Source organism: Cottoperca gobio, chromosome 18 (assembly GCF_900634415.1).
Source record: "Cottoperca gobio chromosome 18, fCotGob3.1, whole genome shotgun sequence".
NCBI classification, from domain to species: domain Eukaryota; kingdom Metazoa; phylum Chordata; class Actinopteri; order Perciformes; family Bovichtidae; genus Cottoperca; species Cottoperca gobio.
The window spans coordinates 11,713,615-11,736,383 of NC_041372.1; the positions used below are offsets into that span (position 1 = coordinate 11,713,615).

The following is a 22,769-nucleotide window of genomic DNA, read 5'->3' on the forward strand; positions in this document are numbered from 1 at the left end:
AGGAGGGCATGGTCTCTGGAGAACACTTGCAAAGAGGAGAAGAAAGTAGAAAGACGAGGGTGAGCAGCAGCGACAGAAGGAGGGAGAGATCATCTTAGAGAGTGCAACTTACTTGTAGATGTTTGATCAGGCCACCACTATGGGCGATGGGAACCACCGCTGTGGACCCAACCCGCTGTGTCCGGACCGGATGGAGACAAAGTGCCGCGCCGAGATAGGGAGCCGGTCCCCGGTTCAGAGCTCCACCGACACCCCTGGGACATCAGCGTCCACCCCGACGTCCTCCAGCGAAGACGGACACGACAAACTTTTGGGAGTGGACCCTGACTACTGTCGGAGGATATTAGTAAGAGGTAAGTGAACGAAACATGTCATCTGTGTGTGTGAAATTAATTCTCAAACTGTGACTCTGTGAGTGTCCAGGATTTTTTTTTAACTATCCACAATTGTTTATTATATAGGCCTATCCTAAACACAGCTTTCACCCCCGACACAGAAACTACAATAACAATTAGCAACATTTAAAAAAATGACATAGTGTGGGACAAAATCTTGAACCTGACAGTGGAGTGGAGTTGTTTGGTGCTTCTAAATTAAAAAATGTCAAAATGCTATTATATCATATCACGAACTGATATTAGTGTATTTAAACTTGGACTGATGCTGAACAATACAACACCCCTGGTGCGGGGTGGACTACACAAAAAGCTCCTGCTTTGGTAACAATGGGCTAGTTTCACTTCCGTAATACCTAAATGATTGTAACACCACACCACTCCCGTATATATTCATTTAAAAATAATATAGTTTTCGTAATGTACTGCAATATATAATTAAATCACTTAAAAGATGATTTGGCGATCAGCTGTGACAACTTCTTTTGTTCGTCTGAAAATATAAATCTTAAGATTAACAGTCAAAACAATGACTTGTATGAGGCCTCGTTATATTTTTCTCACACATGTAGTGACTAATTCTCTTCAACACATCTATGTTTGAAGATTGAAAATCAGACCTGCAAAAGAAAAGAAAAGAAAGGATAACTTTATGAGGATAATCAGGAGAAATTCACCCCTGTAGGATGTGTGTGTGTGTCGCTTTTATCAACAAAGGAGCTGATCATTCAGCTCTCCATCGAAAACTACTATAAAGGTGTGAGAGTGTGTGTGTGTGTGTGTGTGTGTGTGTGAGAGAGAGAGAGAGGGAGAGAGAGAGAGAGAGAGTGTGTGTGTCTGTGTGTGTGTGCGTTAGTTTACTTGTCAGTATCTGAATGCCTTTGTGTGCCAACGTGTGTTAATGAACATCAGAATAATATTTAATTTAATATGAGTGCCCACGCCCTCCTGCAGGAGGCCTCCAGCCTTTTTTAAAAATCCAGGAAATTAAGAAGAAATCAGAAAACACTCTTAAAATAGAGGGAACAAAATGTTGTCATTTGTTTTTTTATTTAGAAAATAATAATGTATAATTATAGGTCTTTATCACTATAATAAATTATTAAAATTATTAATAAATAGCCTAAAACGTTTGTATTTAATTTATAGGTCAAACCTTAAATTATGTCAAATTAAACTGCACAGTAAATGTGTGTTAAATGCAAGACCGGTAGGTTATTTAAGGTTATTTACATTTAGGACGTTAGTAATTATTATTTCAGCTCGTAAACAATAAGACTCAGTGAAGGAAAACAAATCTAGATTTAAATATATATTATTAGGCTCCGTGAGACATATTTAAAATGAAGGATATGTTGCACGATTCCCTTCTAGTCCAAACAATTAAATTGCAACTGGTATGTGTGTGTAATAATTTTGCAGCAGTGTGTAGCTGTTTGCTATGGACACAATCAATATGTCGGTCTATCAATCCTCGGTTGTAGGCCAATGTTGTGGATGTTATTGTTGCTGTTGCTTAGTTTAATCCTGTGATTTTAAACGTTAACTCGTCCTGTGGCATTCATAAGCACCTCGTTTCACCAGAGAATAGTCAAATTAATATAAGACCAACCAGTTTTAAAACGGTAAAGGAGAGGAAGAGATACGCGAAGAAAAATGGCGACATATTTTTCTTTATAGATGCATGCAGACATTTAAAAATCTAAAACGGACTGCTTCTTCACAGCGTATATCTGCGTCTATATTTGTATATATTATTAGACTATTATCTGTAGGACAGTTTTTTAAATTAAATGTCTGTACTGTTGTTCACACGAATGAGTTTTTCACAGCCTGTGAATCATCGATACTGAGTTAAACACACAGTCGTTAATGTTTTGCATCATTCGCTGGGTAGAGGAGGAAGTGTCCTGCAGAAGGACCGGGGTGGGGGCCGGTTCTGGTGAACATACTGTACAGTGCACTGAGAGAATGACGCCCGCACTGTCAGGATTTGTTTTTGAAGCTGAGTCTGGATGCTCGTGTTTGCCTTAGAGGCTGGGGTCGCCGAGAGGTCACCAGGTCTGCCCGGTGGTTTCCTCCTCTGCTTGCAAATGTTTCCATCACAGTTTGAGCTTTTATTTTGTTTTACTCTGGTGCCAGTGAAGAAAACTCGGTACAAGTATGTCTGAATATAAGGAGGGTTTGTAGCAATCTCTGGTGCAGAATCTCACTTACATTACGCAAATTCATTACGCGTGCGTAAAGATGGAGGCATGTTGGGTCTCTTAGGCCTTTAGACTCACCAAACACTGAAGAATAAATGTCACTGTGATTGAAATAACTGTGTGTTACAGTATGGGCGTACTAACTGGTTAATTTACTGCGTTTCATTAACTTTTTTTCATTTCTACGCTGTAAAAACAGCCCAGTTTACTGCTATATTTCACTACCTCTGATATTGTGTTGACTTTTGTATTTCCACGCTTAAAACCAGCGGATATCTACCTTTACAACAATTTAAAATTCCCCTTAAATTTAAAAATAATAATAACAAAATAGCCTAAGTTTTACTTAAAGCTATAAAAACACTATGGATGTTCGGTTCAATCAGTTTTGTTTCATATTTAATTCAGTGCTCTTCATATTTTATTGGATTGCATATTTTATGACCTCAAAACCCTGGACAAAGAGGAGGTCTTGTCTGACCTGCGCTTCCATTCAATGTGATAAATACGAAAATAATATTCCCGGCTACAGTGCAGCCAAAAGTAGAACATTTTAGTGTTTGAAACACGTGTGTTAAACCCTCGCCTTTCTCGATTGCAGCAACAATAAAGTCACAATTGTGAGTTTTTTTTGTAGGGCCTCTGGATCCAGGGCGGAGTGTAATGACCCAGACTAATATATATTAATATTTTAAAGTTTTTCTTCTATTTAGATAAGATTATTTTGCAGACAATCTTTGGAAATAAATATATATTTTAAATAAATCCACTGAGAATAATAGCAGATAGCCTGTCAACAGACTGGGTCAAATAAAATATTAAAAGGCACAATTATACTAATAAGCCGGACACGTCTAACCACAAAAAGTAGGCATACCCCAATTAATTATCGTTTATCCCATAAACCAACACATAGTGTTGTTTTGGTGGATAGATACTGACGCACAGACCTATAACTTTGTGAAGCTGTTGATTGGCTCTAAATTCTTTGGCATGCAGAGAAATAAAGCTATGCCACCCCTTTGTGCAACACCACTCATTGGAAAACACATAATGTCCAGGACGGATAATCAGTGCTCATAATCAGCACTTCGATGTAGAGAAATTGGGGAAGAACTCAACAGAATTTCTGAATAGTATTTCTATTTTCCAATAAAGTATTCTAGCTTTAATTCAAATGTCACATTTTAGTTTTAGTGTCAACGAAAACATAAGATATTTTCATGTGCGCAATACTGACGTAGCCTGCATCTACAATCAGTGGACCAACATTACGGCACTGCAGCGGGATTTACGCAAGTCTCAACAACAAACATGAACCTTTCCAAAATATGATTTACTAAATACGATTATAGACTGTGGTGTAGACAAACTGTACGAGTTTGGCATTTCTACCGTTTAATTTAAGCATACATTAGTTATTTTCACCACATTTCTATATAATCTATATATATATATATATATATAATAATACAATATGGTATTTTTCACAGAGCTTTTAAGCCATTAGCCATGTACCATAGCTAGTTATTAATATTACATCAGTCACTTCAGGCAGTGTGTCTATCTGTTTTAAAGCTACAACGACAAAAAAAAGGTGATTTTATTTAATAATAATAGTCTGAATTAAACCGGAAGTAGCTGGTTTATGTTTCATTTGCTTCCAAACTGTTCTTGAGTCTCTATATTCGTTGTTTTTATTCTGCACAGACGCCAAAGGCACCATCCGGGAGATCGTCCTGCCGAAGGGCCTCGACCTAGACCGGCCCAAGCGCACGCGGACCTCCTTCACTGCAGAGCAGCTGTACCGGCTCGAGCTCGAGTTCCAGCGGTGCCAGTACGTCGTGGGTCGCGAGCGCACTGAGCTCGCGAGGCAGCTGAATCTCTCCGAAACACAGGTAAGAGGAAGTCCAAAGTATGGAAAAGCTAATATTGGTGAAAAGCGGTGCTAACAATGAAAACAAAAAACTGTTTTTTATAAACGAATAATTATAATAGTTATTTCGCGGGAAAATAGTCCACTAAGCTAAGTAGCTTAGCCACCGGTTGCTAGTTTTGGCATTTATAGCTGTATATTGTATTAATAAAGTATTGGTATCTTATTATTTGGCCAAAGTCAATGCTGTAGGGCATTTCTATTTAAATAAGACTAATATTTTAAATATTTGGTCACAGGTGTGTCTGGGGCCTTTTCATTGGATCGCAGCCAATCAGAGGGGAGGAGTAGAAAAGCGGCCCCGCCCCAAACACTCTTGCGCTAGCTTGTTAAATGGTTATATATCCGGGGAAATGTTTATTAATTCAGATGTATATTCAGATAAATAAGTCACCAATAAACAAGACACGAGATATTTATCACGCACCAATAAATGCCTTAAATATGCAATGAAGCCTAGGTAGCTTTATTACGGCCTGATAATTAAGTAGCCCAGGTACTAAAAAAAACATTAAAAGGGTTTAATTATTAAGTACAATCTAGCAAGTGTGTGGCAGTAGTAATGCATCTAATTTGCAGAGGAGGAGAAAAGCCAAAAAAAGCAAACTAATTTTACTTCTCAGTACTTAAATACAAAATAGAAATTACCACATCATCGCTTCGAGCGCGTAATGGGTATAACATATGCTCTGTGTGTTTTTGCAGCGTACAAAGAAACGTAAAGGTTTCCCCGTATTGCTGTCCCGGTAGATCGGCCTGTCGGTGCATCCGGGCTCCTCTGAAAACTGCTGACATTTCATGGCACGCATCACAGAGCCCGCGCGCTTCGTTCAAATCTTCCTGCAGCACCACGAGCCCCCCACCCCCTCTGTGTTTGTTATGTGCGTCAACACTTACAGAGCCTATAGGTATAGGACACTGCACTTCAACAATACCGCCTTTTTTTTTATTAAAGTAGCTGTTCATGCGGTAATAATAATAACATGTTTCTTCAAAAATCACAAAAGAATATTATTCTGGCACAAGCCAATAAAGCGCGTGGATTTCCACAGACGGGATCTTAACTTGAAGACCACCATGGCATATACCAAATAGAAATGATATTTAGTGAACACTCGGTATATTGGTGTTGCATCCTGTCATTTCACACTATTTTTTTGAGACGCTATTCATTCGAAAAACATAAATTGCGCGAATTTAAATAGGCTATTATTTTACCCAATGTTGGCCCACGAGCCCGTGAACTTTTGTAGTGTTTCATTTCCCACTGAAAACCTGTCGACACTTGCTAACAACAGTGCACTTAGTCTGCCATTAGTGCCATATAGTCTCCAAATACAGATCGAAGTTACACAAACATGACTGTGTGCGCATTGGATATGTGCGCACTGCCTCGCCTCATCTAAATAACCCACATGTCAATAGGCATTCGTCTATAACACTTATCATACAAATGTGGTAGTTATTGAGTAGGACTACTGTTTACGGGAGATGTTTTCAAAGCCTCGGAAAAATAAATCCATGAAATAAAATTAAAGTAGGTTAAATTGAGCCCACTTGTTTTAATTTAAACAATATAGGCCTATGCATTGCACGCCAGGGAGGCTAGTCGTCATCTCTTGTGCATGAAAACACTTGTTGCACGCATCATCACTGTGGACTACATCGACTTTAATATCCAAGCACAAAAAACTCAAGAGGTGTGTGTGCGTGCGTGTGTGTGTGTGCGCCCGTGCACATTTTTTGGGAGCACAGAGCAGCCACTGTGTCCCTCATTAGTGCTGACACTAGGGGTGTTAATGGGAGGGCCTCCGCTTCCTGCTGCTGCTGAGGAGAAGCTGGGCAGCAGCGGATTGGCTGAATGAAAACTGCCTGACCTTCAAGTGAGAACAAAATGTAAATAATAAAACTCTCCTCGGTAATGGCGTGAAATATTGGACCCATTGCACTGAATTTTCTTAATGATATGTGCTATTGAAGCAGCTTTTAAGCGTGATCAAAAGGCTTTTAGTTGGCATTAGTGGGCTTTTCTGTTTTCTTATTATCTTCTCTCTATTTGTGGCGTTTGAATATTGTTAAGAAAATGCTGCATTCAAGGTAAATCAAGCAGTTTCCATCTATCTATCATCTATCTATCATCTATCTATCTATCCATGTTGGGTTTGAGCGTTTACTAAATAGACTGTACGCTTAATTTCATGCAACAAAAGGCGCTGGAAGCTGGAATGACTTTGTATAAAGTTTGTGTTTGGATACAAAGTGCAGTTTTTGGGCTTTTTTTCGAGCACATTTTTCGATTTCCAGGCCTTTTTTTTTTTTTTTTTTTTAGAATATAGATTTAGGAATTGCAATCGAAATATCAATTTGTCACGTGCTGAAATTATTTCATATCAGTAAACATTGAAAAAGCCTTTTCGTTTCGTCTGTTATTAACGCATGTCCACACATTCTTTTTCTAAACGTCTCGTATGAACGTGACAGGCCTCTCTATCTGTGACTGAAACACAAATACTAATTACAGTAATATGGGAGGTTGGATCGTTAAGTGTTTTTTAACAATGTTTGGGGATTTGGTCATTGACCCATGCTGTAACTCCAATTAGTTTGGTCAGGTATTCAAACTGATCACGCAACGAGGCAGCAGATAACACACGCACTCACGCACACTCACGCGCACTCACGACAAATGCAAAATGTGCGAGAATGTTCATCTATTTAACTGAATGATGAAAATAAGATGTATATTAGAAATGATTAGATTAATGTGTCTCCATACTAAGAAGCAGAGAGCTCAGAGTTTAAACAAAACCGGAATTATATTTTAAATAGTGATTTTGACGCAACTTTTGTGTTATTTTCCTCTTAGAAAGGACAAAAACGTAAGACTATTAAGAGTAAATAGAAGAAAACTGGTTAACAAAAGCGTACAGATAGGTAGGTCTATTCTTACCCGAGGCAGTGCTGCTGCTCAACACTATCTCCTGCTTATTGTTCGTTATAGATGCGCACATTTGAACTGCGCAACATTAATGACATCGATCAAACGCAACTATTTCAAAGTACCTGCAGAAGAAGAAACACTTTCCTCCAAAGTGCACAACCATTTTTAATCTGTCTGAAAGGAATCAAAAGCTTTTGAATGATTCATCCTCATTCTGATATTTGAGCATTAAATGCGGCCGAAACGCGTGTATAGAAACGTTATTATTGTGTCTTAGTAGCTGCAGCATCGCGAGAGGAAACATGCAACGCGTTACTGAGTAATCAGTTACCAGCTCGGAGCTCTGCCTTCATCCCGGCAGGTGGCTCCCCGCTACAGGGCAACACAGCAGGAGGACACACAGAAACCTTCACCTAAAACATGACAGCCCCTGCTTCATTTCACTTAGCCTTTATGATGAGTTTAGGCATGGCTGTTCACAGCTTACACACATGTGCAGGGAAGCTTCAGCTCTTATTGTGAAGGTATGTTTCCTGCATGTGGAGGAGGATCATTTATATTATTCCTAATGACTAATTAAGGTTTCAAAACTGTGTACGAACACAGAGAAAGCTTTAACTGCAGTTATTTTCTGCTTGTTTCTTCACTTAAAACTACACAAATCTAATACTTTTAATCTAAAACTTCTTTATTGGCTCTTCAGGTGTACCTTTAAGTAATAAAAGAAACATCTTGGAGGGTATTTCTCACGTTTTGTTCCACCAAAAATGTGTCAAACTACTTTTTTTTTCCTGCACGAAAAAGACAAAAACTTTCACACATTCTCGGACATGTCCTTCTTGCTCCGACAGGTTTGACAGTGTGACTTCAGGAGACTTTAGGACATCATGCTGTGTGGTCACTTTAAGCTCCTCCACAGTCCCCCTGAGTTTGAGTGCAGCTGACGTATACGCTGCCATTGTATCAGTCTATTATTGTTTGCAGCCCTTCCATGGAGAAGCTATGGGTTTAATGGTGCTGTGTGTTTAATCCCGCAACAAATGGGAGAGAGATGATGGAACCATGTTTAATCTTTAATGTAAAGATGAGTGCAAGTGTTTCCATTTGTCACCGTTGTCTGAGGAAAATGTCACTTAATAATAAGCTGTGACACATTTAAATTAAATTAAAGCAAGATTTTCTGATTTGAAAATCCACCCTAAACACCACAATTACAGCGATGGGTGGAGGAAAGTTATTATCACACCTCTTTACATGAAGTTAAAATAATTCAGGACATAAAAATGTAAGTGCACAAATGCTTTGTCATTTTTGGGGACATTTATGTGTGATTTTTAAGCATGCAAATAGACGATGTGTTATTTAAAATGAGCTAACAAGGAGATACGTTACCCTTTTTAAAAATGTATTTGTCGCTTTAAACATTACAATGATTGAAATATAATGCATGTACACACACATTGTGTAGTAGGGACAGCCACAACTTTATCATCCACACCCTCGTGTGTGTGTGTAATAGATTTAGTATATGTGTGTTTTGTATTTGAGCAAACAGTTTTTTGGGTTTTTGACACATTTACATGGTCTCACCCTCGGAGCGGTTCACACAGAGTTGAGCCCCCGTGGAGGGATTTAAAACACGGGCTCGTTTTTATCACAGAAAACACCTGCCTCACTCAGATCAGTGTAGCTCTAATAACAGGATCAAGAAGCAGTTAACTATGTACGAGCTGTAAGGACAGAGATCTGCACGTTTAATAGGAATCCTGTATAAACTCTGGCAACAAGTAAAGACAAGAAACCTTTTTAATGAAGGTGTACAGCCACCTCAGCGGGGACCGATTTACCTACCGAAAACGCATTTTAGTTTGTGTACTTGATATGATTTAAGACCGCCGACAGACATGTGTGCAAGTCATTTGAGATCAGTGTCCCACGTCCTCTCATGTTCCGCCTGCCGTCTTTGCTCTGAGACAGATCAAACCGCCCCGAGCACAGTTTAGTGACTGCTGTGAAAACTTTTAAATGATGCGTCTTGTATTTTTGTTTTGTTGCCTTTCTTGCGACAGAGGGAGGTCGGAGGTCAGGGTCTGGAGCTGGTTCTGCTAGGAATTTGTAAACATGTTTTAAGTCTCTTGCAAAGTGATCTATTAATAAAACATAGCAGTATTATTATGAGCACTTTGCAAAGGTGAAGAACCCAGAGAGTACGGCTCTGTAAAAAAACTAGGTGACCCTTTTATGACATCTTATGAAACCTGGTAAATCTAAATTCCTTGTTAAGAAGTTACTCCTGTTTGTGCAACTGGTTCCAAATTGAATCTAGACGCATCTCTATGAATTAAGGATTGTATATTTCTTTAGGTGCTGTGATAAATGGACACAGGATGCACTCTTAAGCAGAAACATTCTCCATTTTCAAGCCCAAAGATAGAAACAAAAAGACTCAGTTTGGTACCACGTACTGTAGGAAAGCTGTGTTTTCAAGATGACAAGTTGTGCTTATGTGTCTACGTACAGTGAATGTCCTCGTTGTGTGTATTGTTCTCCATGACGGCCCTGACAGACGGTGTCTGGCCACTTGTCTGGAGCGTCGAGGACCCGGCCATGACGTATAGCTGTGCAGATGTAGCAGACGGGAGGCAGCACAGTACGGGGATTGTCCAAACACTCGGAATAGAGAAAGAGATAGGAAGGGACACAGACAGACAGAGAAACACTTGCTGCTTTGTGCGTTCAGTTCATGTGTTTGGTGCTGTAAAAGAAACAAGGTCTTTTACTCTGCGGTGACCTAAAGCGAAAGCATCGCCCTCAGAACAGGAACCTTCGACACACTGATGGTGAAGAAACCCGCGAGGCTCTGATTATCTAATCAACTGATTAGATAATCAGAAGGACATAATGGCAATTAAGTCGTATTTGCAGTTGTCCTTAATCACTCTGTCAGATTGAATTGACTTGTTTCATCAGCTTCTGGCAGAGTGAAGTGTGTGTGAGTGTGTGTGAGTGTGTGTGAGTGTGTGTGTGTGTGTGTGTCTGTGTGTGTGAAGCCAATGATGGTGTCATCTTCCAGACATATGGAGGACCATGTCATCCTTCAACTGATGTGAAAACAGGGAAATCTGCAAAATTGGATACAAGAGGTTTTTATTTTACACACACACACACACACACACACACACCCTTACGTTTCCATCGCGGTCAAAGGTTGTCCATGCAACCACTTTGTGTCAGCAAATGTGTAATGCCGTTAAAGTGATTACCTGCGTAGTAGCTTTCACACACCTGCAAAATCCTCACCATGTGTTCACAAAACAGCATATGCAGAAAGCATAGCATCCCCTGCTCTCTATGGCCCCTCCCTGGCTCCGTATTATTATAGTGCGGTTAAGGAGGAACACCCCCAAATGAAGTTTAACAGGAAAGCTAGAAATGTGAGAAGGAGCCACGTACAGTAGGACGGATCTCTCTTCCAGGACTGATAGACATGCAATAGATGTAGTGTGTACATAACGTATAGGGATAGAAGAGTGTCATGCATTAAAGAAATGAAATTGTGAAACCGTCCTCGGGTTTTCAGACCTCTGTGTCCTGCTTTTGCCAACTGTGACGACCAAATCACACACGATTCATAAAGGACCCGACGTTAGACTGTATTTTTTTGGCCGAAGTTGATTCGAGTGACTGCGGGGTGACATGCAAGAAAAGTCATGGACCGCATTGAAACCCCCGCTGACTTCTTTGGCAAAAGAGTGCCGCACATCACTAACATTACAGTACGAGAAGGGAGGAGGTAAAGGCTGTTATCTAAACCTGGTGGGGTTCACTCGGGACGTGGGGAGGGAGGACAGTGAATGGACGAAGGGGTGGAGGGAGGAAATAAAAGAGGTGGGCCTCACAACAGTACCAAGTGCTTTTGTGCTAAGGAGGATTAGGCAGCCATATCTACCAGCGATTCTATAAGACGGGGTTAACCCCTGGCTGAACCTGGCTGGACATGTGCCGCAGCGATGGAGGACCACATCGATTTATCGCTCAATGTTAGGTGACGGCTTCGAGGTTACAGGGCCAAGTAAAATGCGATAGTGGTGGTGATATGCACGTAAGATGGGGTGTAGTATGAGAAGATGCGAGGCCAGTTGTACCAGTATGTTAGGTGATGAGGAGAGGAAGAAGAGGAGGATGGGAAAGCAGCCATTGTATGCGTTTGTGGAAAAATTACTTGAAGAGCTGAACCAGGATGTTCTCATATGAAGGGACTGCTGGGATCTATGGATTTGTAATCCTAAAGCTGATGGATTTGAAGAAAACATTGAAAGATTTGGGTCAGGTTGTACAGCACACGACTGTTTTAAATGCTTATTTTAAAACAAACTCCACAATGCCAGAGATATAACGTACTAAAAACCCAGAGACAACACTGAGGTCATGTCCTCTTAGCTACGGCCCTGTATGCATGGCTTCAGAAGCTTTCTCATTCTTCACAATAAAAGCATGTAACACATAATAATAATAATAATAATAATAATAATAAAGTGAATGAAATTAAACTGAACAAAAGAGCATCAGTTAAAAAGAGAAGTTGTTTCTTTTAATAAGACAGCTGAATTGGAGGTAAACTATTCCAAACTTTAGTGGCACAGACAGGAAATGCTCAGTCGCCCTTCATATTAAGACACTGATCAGCTGATTTGAGTGACTTTTTAAGTGTTCCTATAGTTAAATAACCCAGGAAATGTTATTAAGTCCATTTTGGCCCACATTTAGCTTGAGATAGATGTTCGATTTAGTGCATATGCTTATGGCCAAACACTAAACTAACTAAATAATTCTTTAAAAAGTGTATTAAATGAAAGAATAAAGAGATTTGCTTGTAAAAGATCTTTTCAATGCATGTTGTATGTTGACAAAGACTGTTGATCCATCACACACCATTGGGTAAGTCATTGGTTCTGCCCATTACTTGTTATATCGTTGAGTATCCACTGGTCTGTTGCATACAGTTGAATGACCGCTGGTGCACCTGGTACAGTCTCCATGGAAAAGAGTTTTCATTGTGTGCTGCGGCTCATCACATGCCTGGGATCAGGGTGTCTGAACAGGGTCACAGCGGGGGCAGCGAGCCGCTGGAGGGGTCATGGAAAGTGTGAATTACTGTCACCAAGTGTCCTTCTTAAAGACTTTACCGTCACAATCCTGCATTTCACTCTGCAGCTTTATATAGGAGTGTTATATCACATTAGATTGTTTAGTTAATGCTCTCCATGGTCGTAGTTCAGCTTTATTGCATCACAGTAAAGTAATTAAATGATACATTTATCATAGACAGAATTATAAAAACATTGTTTTTATTCCAACTTTTACTTGTTCATGTCGGGACAGAGCTTAGCTCATTTGTTTTATGGACACATATGGATGCACAGTTGATCTGTATACTGGGTCTTGATCTGGCTTAACCTTTCTACCTCTACCCCAGTTTGTCTGCAGCTGTCTAGATGCACAACGCAGGCCTCTGATTGGCTGACCTCTGCCCGACTGGCCCGTGTATTCATGCATGCCGGCCTGATCATCTCTCCCTGACCTTAAATTTACCCCACCCTGCATACATTTACCCCGCGTACTCTCAGTTGAATATGTTTTTTGTCACGTCCACTAGCCTTGGGTTTGCCACCCTCACGTCAGTCCTAACCTCACTCAGGCTCTCCCCATGGCACGGCCTCGCCCCTGTAGGCCCGAGTGCAGCAGGGTGGGGTGACGAGGGCGAGGCCGGGACAAATGCAGGTCATGCCAGATCCAGATCTCCCTTGGTAATCTCTGCCCCTTCTCTGAACCCTAGATCCCATTAAAAAGGATTTACATCCAATAGTGTAGATGTACCAAAGGCAGCTTTGCTTTCTTCTCTTCTCATCATTTCCCCCCCTCTAATAAAATCTCAGTTTAGCGAGATTCTTTTTTTTTTTTTTTTCTCTCCCACTTTCCCCCACCAGTAGGACTGTGATGTGAACGGAGGACTGAGCCACGCCCACAGCACGGGGATAAAGGCGAGGGATTGGCTGAGAGTTTCATCTGTAGTGAAAGCTTTTAAAAGGATGTGGGTGTTTGGCAGGCGCTGGCGCATGACTAAAAGGGAGGGAGAGAGCTAACAAGGAAGAAATATAGAAGAGGCTTCACAGAGACCATTTCTGCTCATAATCCCAACCTCCATCTCCCCTCTTATCTCCATCTCCACTGTCCGCCCCCCCTCCGTGCCTCTTTTGGTTCTTTACAGTAAGACTTGCTGGCGTCAGCATTTCTCTCTGAGCTGATGGATCCTCTCCGATCCCATTATTTGTGTCGTAGTCAGTGACAGTAACTCTGATCTTACTTGTCCTAGCTGCCTGTTGAGCTTTTTGAGTGCAGTGATACAATAGTTATCACCAGCCGGCCTGATTACCTCCACGTAACCAACAGCTATGTTATAACTTGTGTACCTCGTCACTTGCACCTTCAGCACTGCATGAAGGTGCTGTGTTAACACGCTACAGATTAAAGAACATAGAAAAACCACCAGGGAGCGTCCAGAGCCAATGCAGAAAATAGTTCTGTGTGTGTGTGTGTGTGTGTGTGTGTGTGTGTGTGTGCTCACACAGTCCTGCTGTGTTTGCATTGTACTTTAATAGAGGCTTTGTTTATTTGTGTCTGTGAAACGTTTTATTAACTTAAAGCCACCAGCGCTTCACAGGCTTACGCATTTCTGCTGTCACAGGAGTTCCCCCTTTAAGTCGTCTGTTTGCAATCCCTGTATATCAGGGATTGGATTACTGGATTTCTACGAAAAATCACAAAGAGGCTAATGGAAAGTCTGTCCTGTGCAAGAATACGTTTCAGTGTAGTGTTTGGGAAACTTATGCCGTGGGCAGGTGAGGATGATTGTAAAATGTTTGTTGTGCGGGGTAATGCACATCTCTATTAAAGCAAGCGTGCACCTTTTTAAGCATTTGTTTGCTTATTTGTTGTCTTCATTCACAGATTGAAATAGAAACAGATAAATCAACACCACAACAGAACTTTCTAGTTTTGAGATGGGATTGAACCAATCAGAAACGTTTTACATGTTTCTAATGTTGTTTTGTGAGTTAATGCCTTTTTAAAAACATTTCTATTGTAAAACGATACCAATATTTCATTTACCCCATAAGACAAGACTGTTAAAATACTAAAGCATTACCCCCCCCCCCCTTTCTGCATGCCACACTGAGAGACGGGGAAACTTGGTCAGGAAGGTACATACATTTTTCATGTGCGAGACTCCTCTCAGTGGTGGCTCTCCGTGCAGCGATCTGCTGTGACCCCAGCGTGCCCTCCAATCAACATCCCACCAGGCCCCGACTTTCCCACACGCCATACATTAAAGCAACGTTGCACTCCATAAATTAAACACGGCGAACAAGGACCGGCAGAGTTCACCGAGCTTTCCTCAATCTGCTGCAGGTGGCGTGACGGCTCTTGTGGTGAAACTCTAAAGTCACCTGCCGTGCGAGGAGACGACGGTGCAGATTCTGACTTTGATTTGATTTGCACACTTCTGTTCTCCATTTCCTGAAGCTATATTTAGACTTTTACACAAGTACTTTCTATTTTCAGTGTCTCTATCGTGACTGAAAAATATTCCCACTGTGCTTTGGTATCACTGCCCTGCCCCCATATGTACACATTAGAGCCTTGAAGTGAGGGAGGAAGTAAAGTGCATGGCACCAACCGTGATCAAATGTGCAGGGGGAAATAACCGAGTTGATCCAATGGCTGGTGCCAGGGGATTACAGCATCTGTGCTTGTTCTGCACGGCTTTATGCGTGTATGACTGGTTTAATGCTAAGGTGTTCGTGCTCTCACCGCTAGCATGCTACGGCATAGATATGCATCAAGCAGGCAGAAGTCAGTTACACGTGTGTTCAGCCTGTGCAAACAGCATCATGTCATGGTGAGTTTGTGTTAGTTAGTGAAACATCAGTGATCTGTGCATGTTATAATGTCCAAGACGGGTTCACGAGTATCACTTTTAGCAGTAGAAGCTTTATAGTACAACTATAAACACAGAATAACTCTAAAATGTACAGTTTTGAGCAGCTTTTATAAAGTTTTCCTTTCCTTTTTCTCTTTTATTTCTTTATTTTACTGCATTTGGGACAAAAATGATGATGTGACTCTTTCCTCCTGGTTGTTTCAGGTCAAGGTGTGGTTCCAAAACCGCCGGACCAAACAGAAGAAGGACACCACCAAGGATTCAGACAAACGCTCCTCCTCCTCAAACGAGTCGTTGGCCACCTGCAACATCCTGCGCCTCCTGGAGCAGGGCCGCCTCCTATCGGGCCCCATCCCGCCACCTAACGCCCTCCTGGGGCCTATGTCACATCCATCAAACGGCTCCCTGCTGAGCAGCCCGGGTGGAGGCTCCTCCACCTCTCCGGGTGTCAGCGGCAACACTCCTCCCAACTCCCTACCAGGGGGGACTTTCGGGCTGTCGCTGCCCTCACTGGGTGGCACCCCGCCCTCACCGCGGCTGGGCATCCCGCATCACTCCCTCTGCTTCTCCATGCCGCTGCTGGGGGGCGCTCACCATGAACTGACATCCGCCTACGGCTGCGGTTCCTCAGCTTTTGAGCCGTACATGCGGCTGGACAGGAAGGAGGCAGATCTGGGAGGGAAGAAGACAGTTTCTTAAGTAACGCGTCCCTCTTTTAGGACACCAGGGGACTCCTCAGTCCTTCACCCTGCCGCCTGATTGACACTTGACATTCAGCAGAAAGGAAGAAACCTGGAACATAAGAAATGTGAAAAAGGAAAAGACCAGGTTCCTTTTGTGGCACCATTTTGTGCCACAGCACTGTTGGGCACCCTGACACAAAATCGTGAAAAGGACGTGATGTGAGGGCGACTCCCCCACATGTAAAAACAAACGAAACAAAAAAAAACTTGTGAATTTTTGCAAAAATGCCGTGTGTGTGTGTGTGTGTGTGTGTGTGTGTTGCGTGAACCCTGACAGACAGATGTTTTTATCGCCACTCTCTTCGCAGTGGTTTCAGTGACTCTTCACTTTTTGTCCAGTGTGTGTGTGTGTGTGTGTGTGTGTGTGTGTGTGTGTGTGTTGTGTGTGTGTGTGTGTGTGTGGCTTTCTCTCTATACAGGCCTTCATTTAATGTGCAGGAAAAAAAAAATAGTTGACATGGATAGTTCAGACTGAATCAACGTCTGACTGAGAGCAGTGGTGTTTCAAAGAGAGCAGTTTGTAGGCATTTCAGTACATATTCCCGTACAAGTGGCCATGTTTGATTTTAGTTCATGTGCTATCCCAATATGGAAGAAACACTGAAAAAAAAAAAAAAAAAAGAATCGTAGCATTTTAATATCAGTCTGTTTGGTGTCCAGCAGTAGTTTTTGTAAATTCTTTATTTGGTTGTGTTTGTGTATGAAATATGTGGTAGGATCTGGACAAATGGTGCAAAACTCACATATCTAGAGCCGATTAGTTTAATATAAAAGAACATGAGAAGAATAGCTGTGAGAGAAAGCTGGTTAGACTCTGCCAAAGCATTGATGGCTTAAGCTTTGGAGGTGTCACACTTGTGTCCTCCAATCACTGAAGCAAGTCAAGGTCAAACATAGAGAACCAAACTTGTGAAGGCCGGAAATGAAAGAAGCTTTTCAAGGAGTTTAGTCAACATGTGGAGGTTGGGACTAGAGCTGCAACGATTGGTTGATTAATCAAAACAAAGTCCAGAGACAGAAAATTCATCTGCAACAATTCTGATAATCGTTTTCAAGAAGAAATACAAAAAAACGTCACAATTTTCTGCTTTATATTGTCATATATAAAAACTAATTGGCAGAATAATTGATAGTAATCATTACATGTGATGTCACAATGACACCTGTAGAATCTGTTGCTGTTTTATCCCGACACTTTCATTCTTCATTTCTTTAACATCATAATTATCAGAAGTACTGTTTCATCAGGTCATATCCATAATCACAAGAGTGTGTGCACATGCTTAGGATGCAGCATCCCATGTGAAAAGTTGTCTTTTTAATATTTTATTTTTCTTGGAATTGGTATTTGTGATGTTTCCCCTCTTTGATGTTTTGACGCGCCCTCCTGTTACACTTCAGCTCGTCTTTCCTCTGCTTGCCCTCCCGTTCAAAGCACTTTATGTTTGTAGGTTTTTACACATCCTTATGTATGAGAACAGCCCCCCCCCCCCCCCCCCCCCCCCCCCCCCCCCCCCAGCTTTAGTAAGACTCAGGGTTTGGAGTTTATTCTAAGCTAGAAAGCCCGTCGGTTATTTCCAAATAAACTATGTTCTCTCAGCTCCATTTTGGATGATTTAGATCCTTGAACCTAAATGGACTTCAGGATTTGAAAACAGCCAACTTTGAGACACACATTTGTATGTGGTTGTATGTTAAACTCAGGACAGGCTGAAGGAGGAAAGGAAAGAGAATCTGCTGTATTTCCCCCCCTGAATGATGCCGTTTGTCCACGTTTCCTTGTCCAAAGAAAATCAAAACTCACCTGCAAGAACTTGTAATTCCCAACACTTTGCCCTCAATTTGTGTGTGTCAGATGAGTTCTCGCCCCTTTTCATAACTCCTGTCTCTGCGTCTCATGTTCACCTCTTATCTCCCCATGAATCTATTAATTTCCTCTCATTGTGAGGTTTAATATGTTTTCCCTTTCTCTCACACCCGCCCTAAGGTGACTCGACACCTATTTAAAAAAGATCGGCCACTCTCCTGACATCAATTTAAAAAGCTGCTCACGAGTAAAGGCCAGGCTACGTCTCAACCAGCCGAGCGTGTTTCCAGCTGCAGGTAAATGCATGAAAAGGTTCTGACCTCAGTCTATGAAAACCCCACCGTCTGGCGGCTCACGGGGCCTTTTTGCACCCGTGTAGTGCCGGCTGGTAGCAGGTGATTTGTTGTTGTTGTGTTCAGGCCCCAGCTGTACTGCGTAAACCCCTGTTATCCACTCACGGCTCTTTGCAGCGGTGCACTTGTGCTGTATTATTTTCTATAAGCACTATCCATAATTTACACGCTGTGGCATCAAATATTAAGCAGAGAGATGGAGCTGAGAGGTCAGGAGGCTTGATTCTCATGTAAGGCCGGTGTACCCTTTCACAAACCCTCCCTTTTTCCCCTTTACTCACAAGAGGGTCGTTTTGCTTCATAGCTACGTTGCTCTCCTGTCGAGTTGCGAGGAAAACAGTCTCTGTTTCTATTTCTTTTGCTGGAATATTTATTTTATTTGTTGCATGATTTAGAGGCGCACAAGATGGTAGATAAATAAGCTCTACAAATGCTGTAAAAGCTCTTAATTGATCCCGTGTTTAGTTATTTGTCAGCCAATGTGACAGGAGAGGAATTTTAGAAAACAGATTTTGTGGTTACAAAAGAAAACTCACACTCATTTCCTTGACATTCAGAATCAGCACTGACTCCATATTCTGTCACTGTACGGTGGTGTTTTGTAATGTAAATCTGCAGTTACCGTATTGTACGCTCAGTCACGACGAGGCTCCTGAAGAGCAGCTAGGAGAAGCTTGAGGCCGACTGTCAAAGACGTGAGATGCCGCTTTCTCTTCAAGCTTTGTAAAGCCTTGCATCAGTTAAACAAAGCCTTTTTGTCTGTATTTGTCCTCACTTCTTCTTTAGCTTCTCTTTTTTTTTTTCCAGGCAGTTTCTTCTCATTCCAGCTGAGTGGAAGTGTTGCTTTTGTTGTGAGCAATCTGTGACATCTTGCACTTGTTTCGGTTACCACCATCTCTGAAGCATCACGGGCCTTCTCGTGGCTCTCACTACCGCATCATGAAAGTCCTTTGAGATTGTGTGGAAATGTTTCTTTATTTTAAAAATGAACTCTGCTCGGTTTATCTTTTTTTGTTGTCTTTTATGCACAGCCAAGGTCCTGCATAGGCCATAACTTCTTTTCTTTAAGCAGTAAAAGTGACTTAATGTCAAGCTAATGGCACCAGCTACTACTTATGATGAACAAACTCTATGTACATAGATATAAATTTATATATGAATATATATAAATGGGTCTTTGCACAAGTTATCTCCATGTCCGCTCCATGTGATTTTAACAGGAAAAACAAAATGCGACGGAAGATTCAGAAAAAAAAAAAGACTTTATATATGCTTTACAATTCTTTGTCTCATTAACATTTTGCACTTATTTAAAGAGGCTTACTTCTGTTTCTGGGCTGACAGAGCTGTTTTCACGCTCGGCCAAGATATTGTACAATATGTATATGTATTTTTATTCATATGCATATAAATATATGTCTATGTAATGTGCCTCCTGTGTTCTGTTGTCTTCACTTTCTCACCTGCTTCAAAGCCACGAAAAAGCAAACGCATTTTTGTATGACTTAATTAAGAAAGGAAAAAAGGTTATTTCAGCATTTATCTGTTGACAAAGATGTGTGTGATATAAAAAAAAACCTTGGTTTCTTTGTCCTTCACAACAAGCGAAAGGCAAACACATCAAGGCAGTTGACGTTTCACCTGTTCAGGTCTCTGTGGAGGCCTTTGAATACTTTGCACTTTTAATTCCCTCCCGGTTTGAACGGTGCCCTTGAGACATTAATTAGATGAAAATATGAGAACATACTTCGCAACATGTGGAATAATGCAGGCTATTCTGCTTAATGTCTGTAATAAATACATCTCATATGACAAAAACTAATATGTTCCTTGAAAAAGGAAAATCTTTAGAAGGAGTAGTTTGTGTTTACAAAGGACTGCTGGTGAAATGACGTTAATTATTAATTATTAAGTTTGCGTTTCACTGTGGAACCGAAAGACTTGATCCTGTAGTTTGACATTTTCACACGGAACAATAAAACTGTTATTTTGTCCTTTTAATTTGTGGCTGACATTTAACTAAAGATATAGAGAATTCAAAGTCGTCTGTAAATAACTGTAATTTAAACAACACAAATACCATCCATAGGCCTTTATATTTATTATCAATCTTTAGGCATTTTAATAGAGCATTTCCTTTTCTAATTTATTCCACAACTTTACTTACTTTTCAGATACAGATTAATAAAGCAAAATATAATCAATAAATAAATGATGTATTGTTATCGGTTAAGATAAAACTTTATTGATCCTCGGATGATCACATTAATATATTAGGCTAATACAACATTCTGCGTTCTTCTACTTTTGGTGCTTTAAGTATATTTTGATGGGAATACTTTTGTCCTTTTTCGAAAGTAAATGTTTAAATGCAGGACTTTTACTTCTAACAAAGTGTTTCTACACTGTAGTATTGCTTCTACCTCTTTAAAATACCGAACACGTTGAGTCTCCAGCAGCACCTATGAAGTATTTCACCTGGACTGACGCAGGAGGGATGCTGTCTGTGTGACGAAAAACAGTTCAGCTCACTGATTTAAACCTTAAGACTCTCAACTAATGCACACTTTGATGATTTCCTACCGAAACTCTACGAAACGATGTGTCAAAATGAAGATTAAACAGTAGAAAGAAGGAGTAAACTGTAAAGGTAACACACTACTTACAGCATATCCCCCAGACTTCAGCGAGGGGCATTTCTCCAAGCTGGGACAATTGATCTGCAGGGTGCCAATTATAGTGATTGGCACCTTTATTTGAGCGAGGAAAAGGTGAGAGGACCCGCAGAAAGGAGACCAGATGGGTGGCCTGTTGTAGAGGTGGGGAGGAGGGCAGGGAGGGGTCGGACAGGAGGAACTGCCCTGCAGCAGAGGAAGGAACTGTGGCGGCAAACAGCGTCAACACAACTCCACTAATTGGGTTTTTATTGGTGGTTTTAATTCGTAATCTCCCAATAAGATCAAGAATCAAGAAGGAAAATGTATTTTATTGGTATATTTCCAAATAATTATTTCTAATAACTATCTAGTATAGCAAAGTCTGTCAGCTGAACATGCAAAAGTGTGAAATTGGTCTACAGGCAAGAGTACAATTCATTATAATAAAAAACTCAATACACGTACTAATCGATGAACAATAATAAAGTTCTTCTGAGTGAATTTGTTTAGAAAATCATTCACGTTTAGTTGTATCTTACATGTATGTTACAATAATTGCATCAGTTTGGTAGTGAGAAGCAGAAAAGTGTGTTTGTATGTCGATAATATATAATATATAATATAATATATAATATTGGCCACCAGAAATCTGATTTCAGTCCAAGTCAAGTGCAGTTTTATACGATGATTTGTCGGCGTAAATCATATTTAATTGGATGCATCAAATGTACGACTCAGACTTCAAGATGTCCTCAAAAATATGTTAAGGATTTTGGCATAAAAACAATACATTTTAGAAATGTATTTAGCATATATTAACACTATATTTCTATTTATTTAGCATTCATGAGCAGTATATTAGCATTTAACAACAACCTATTATAAAACACTTTAATTTAGTGTTTATTAATGTATCTGTGGAGGCTGATGTACACACAGATAATGAATGACACTATAAGAGAATCTGCATTCATGGATGAATTGTAATTGCTGACAATTAATGTACATTAATAAACACTCAAAGATGTCCGTACTGCGTAAAACGACATTATAATGTGTTCTATCAAAAGGTTTGTATTCAGCTTATAATTGTTAAATAGAGGGACTTAAAGTGTTTCCAGGATAAGTAACAGATGGACACAGGATATGAATTCAGCACTTCATTATGTCTTTAATGTAACCACAGCTCTTGACATCTTTGTCTTTTTAACGGCATTACATTGATTGTTTATGACATTTTAAAGAAATGAATAAAAAAAAGACGTCTATGTGATTCCCATTCTGTGTAATTTACCAAAAGTGAAGGAATAAAAGATATGAAAAGAAGCTTGAAGTCTGTCATGTGTACCTGCTGCCTCCTGTTTCAAAGTGAGCACCGGATCACTTTCACATCAGCACTCAGACGCTGTTTGTTGTGCGTCGACAAATGAACTCTCAGCTCCATGTTGGCTGTGTTTTTTCTTTTAACAACCACCGTATGTGTTTGTGTGTGATTCTGGAGGGTCCACAGACCTTTAGGAATGCATCACTTTCCTGCCGCCCCCACCGTTCCTCTCCCTGCTCTCCCTCCTCCCCCTCTTCCTATAAAGCAGCTCAGCGGCCCATCGGGGGGGCCCCCTCCACTAATTAGGGTCACTAATTGGGGGTTGGCTGGGGCCGAGACCCCTCCACACCTGCACGGTCATGTGACATTCAAAGAGGTGCGTAGGGTCAAGGGTCGCGTAAGTC

At 40.8% G+C, this 22,769-nt stretch overlaps 1 protein-coding gene across 3 annotated transcripts in view; it reads left to right on the plus strand.

Moving 5' to 3' along the window:
• Nucleotides 1–22,769, plus strand: part of vax2 (ventral anterior homeobox 2) — a 24,409-nt gene continuing 1,640 nt past the window's right edge. Inside the window, exons 1-4 of one of the 3 annotated variants that reach the window (XR_003834016.1) lie at nucleotides 1–59; nucleotides 131–353; nucleotides 4,313–4,500; nucleotides 15,686–16,482. Coding sequence is in view for 2 of the 3 variants with exons in the window: in XM_029454559.1 (XP_029310419.1) it covers nucleotides 9–59; nucleotides 131–353; nucleotides 4,313–4,500; nucleotides 15,686–16,180 (957 nt within the window). In the remaining variant the exon portion in view is untranslated. Of the gene's footprint in view, nucleotides 354–4,312; nucleotides 4,501–15,685; nucleotides 16,881–22,769 lie in introns of those variants that run through there. The other 2 variants (XM_029454559.1, XM_029454560.1) reach the window with 2 other exon arrangements.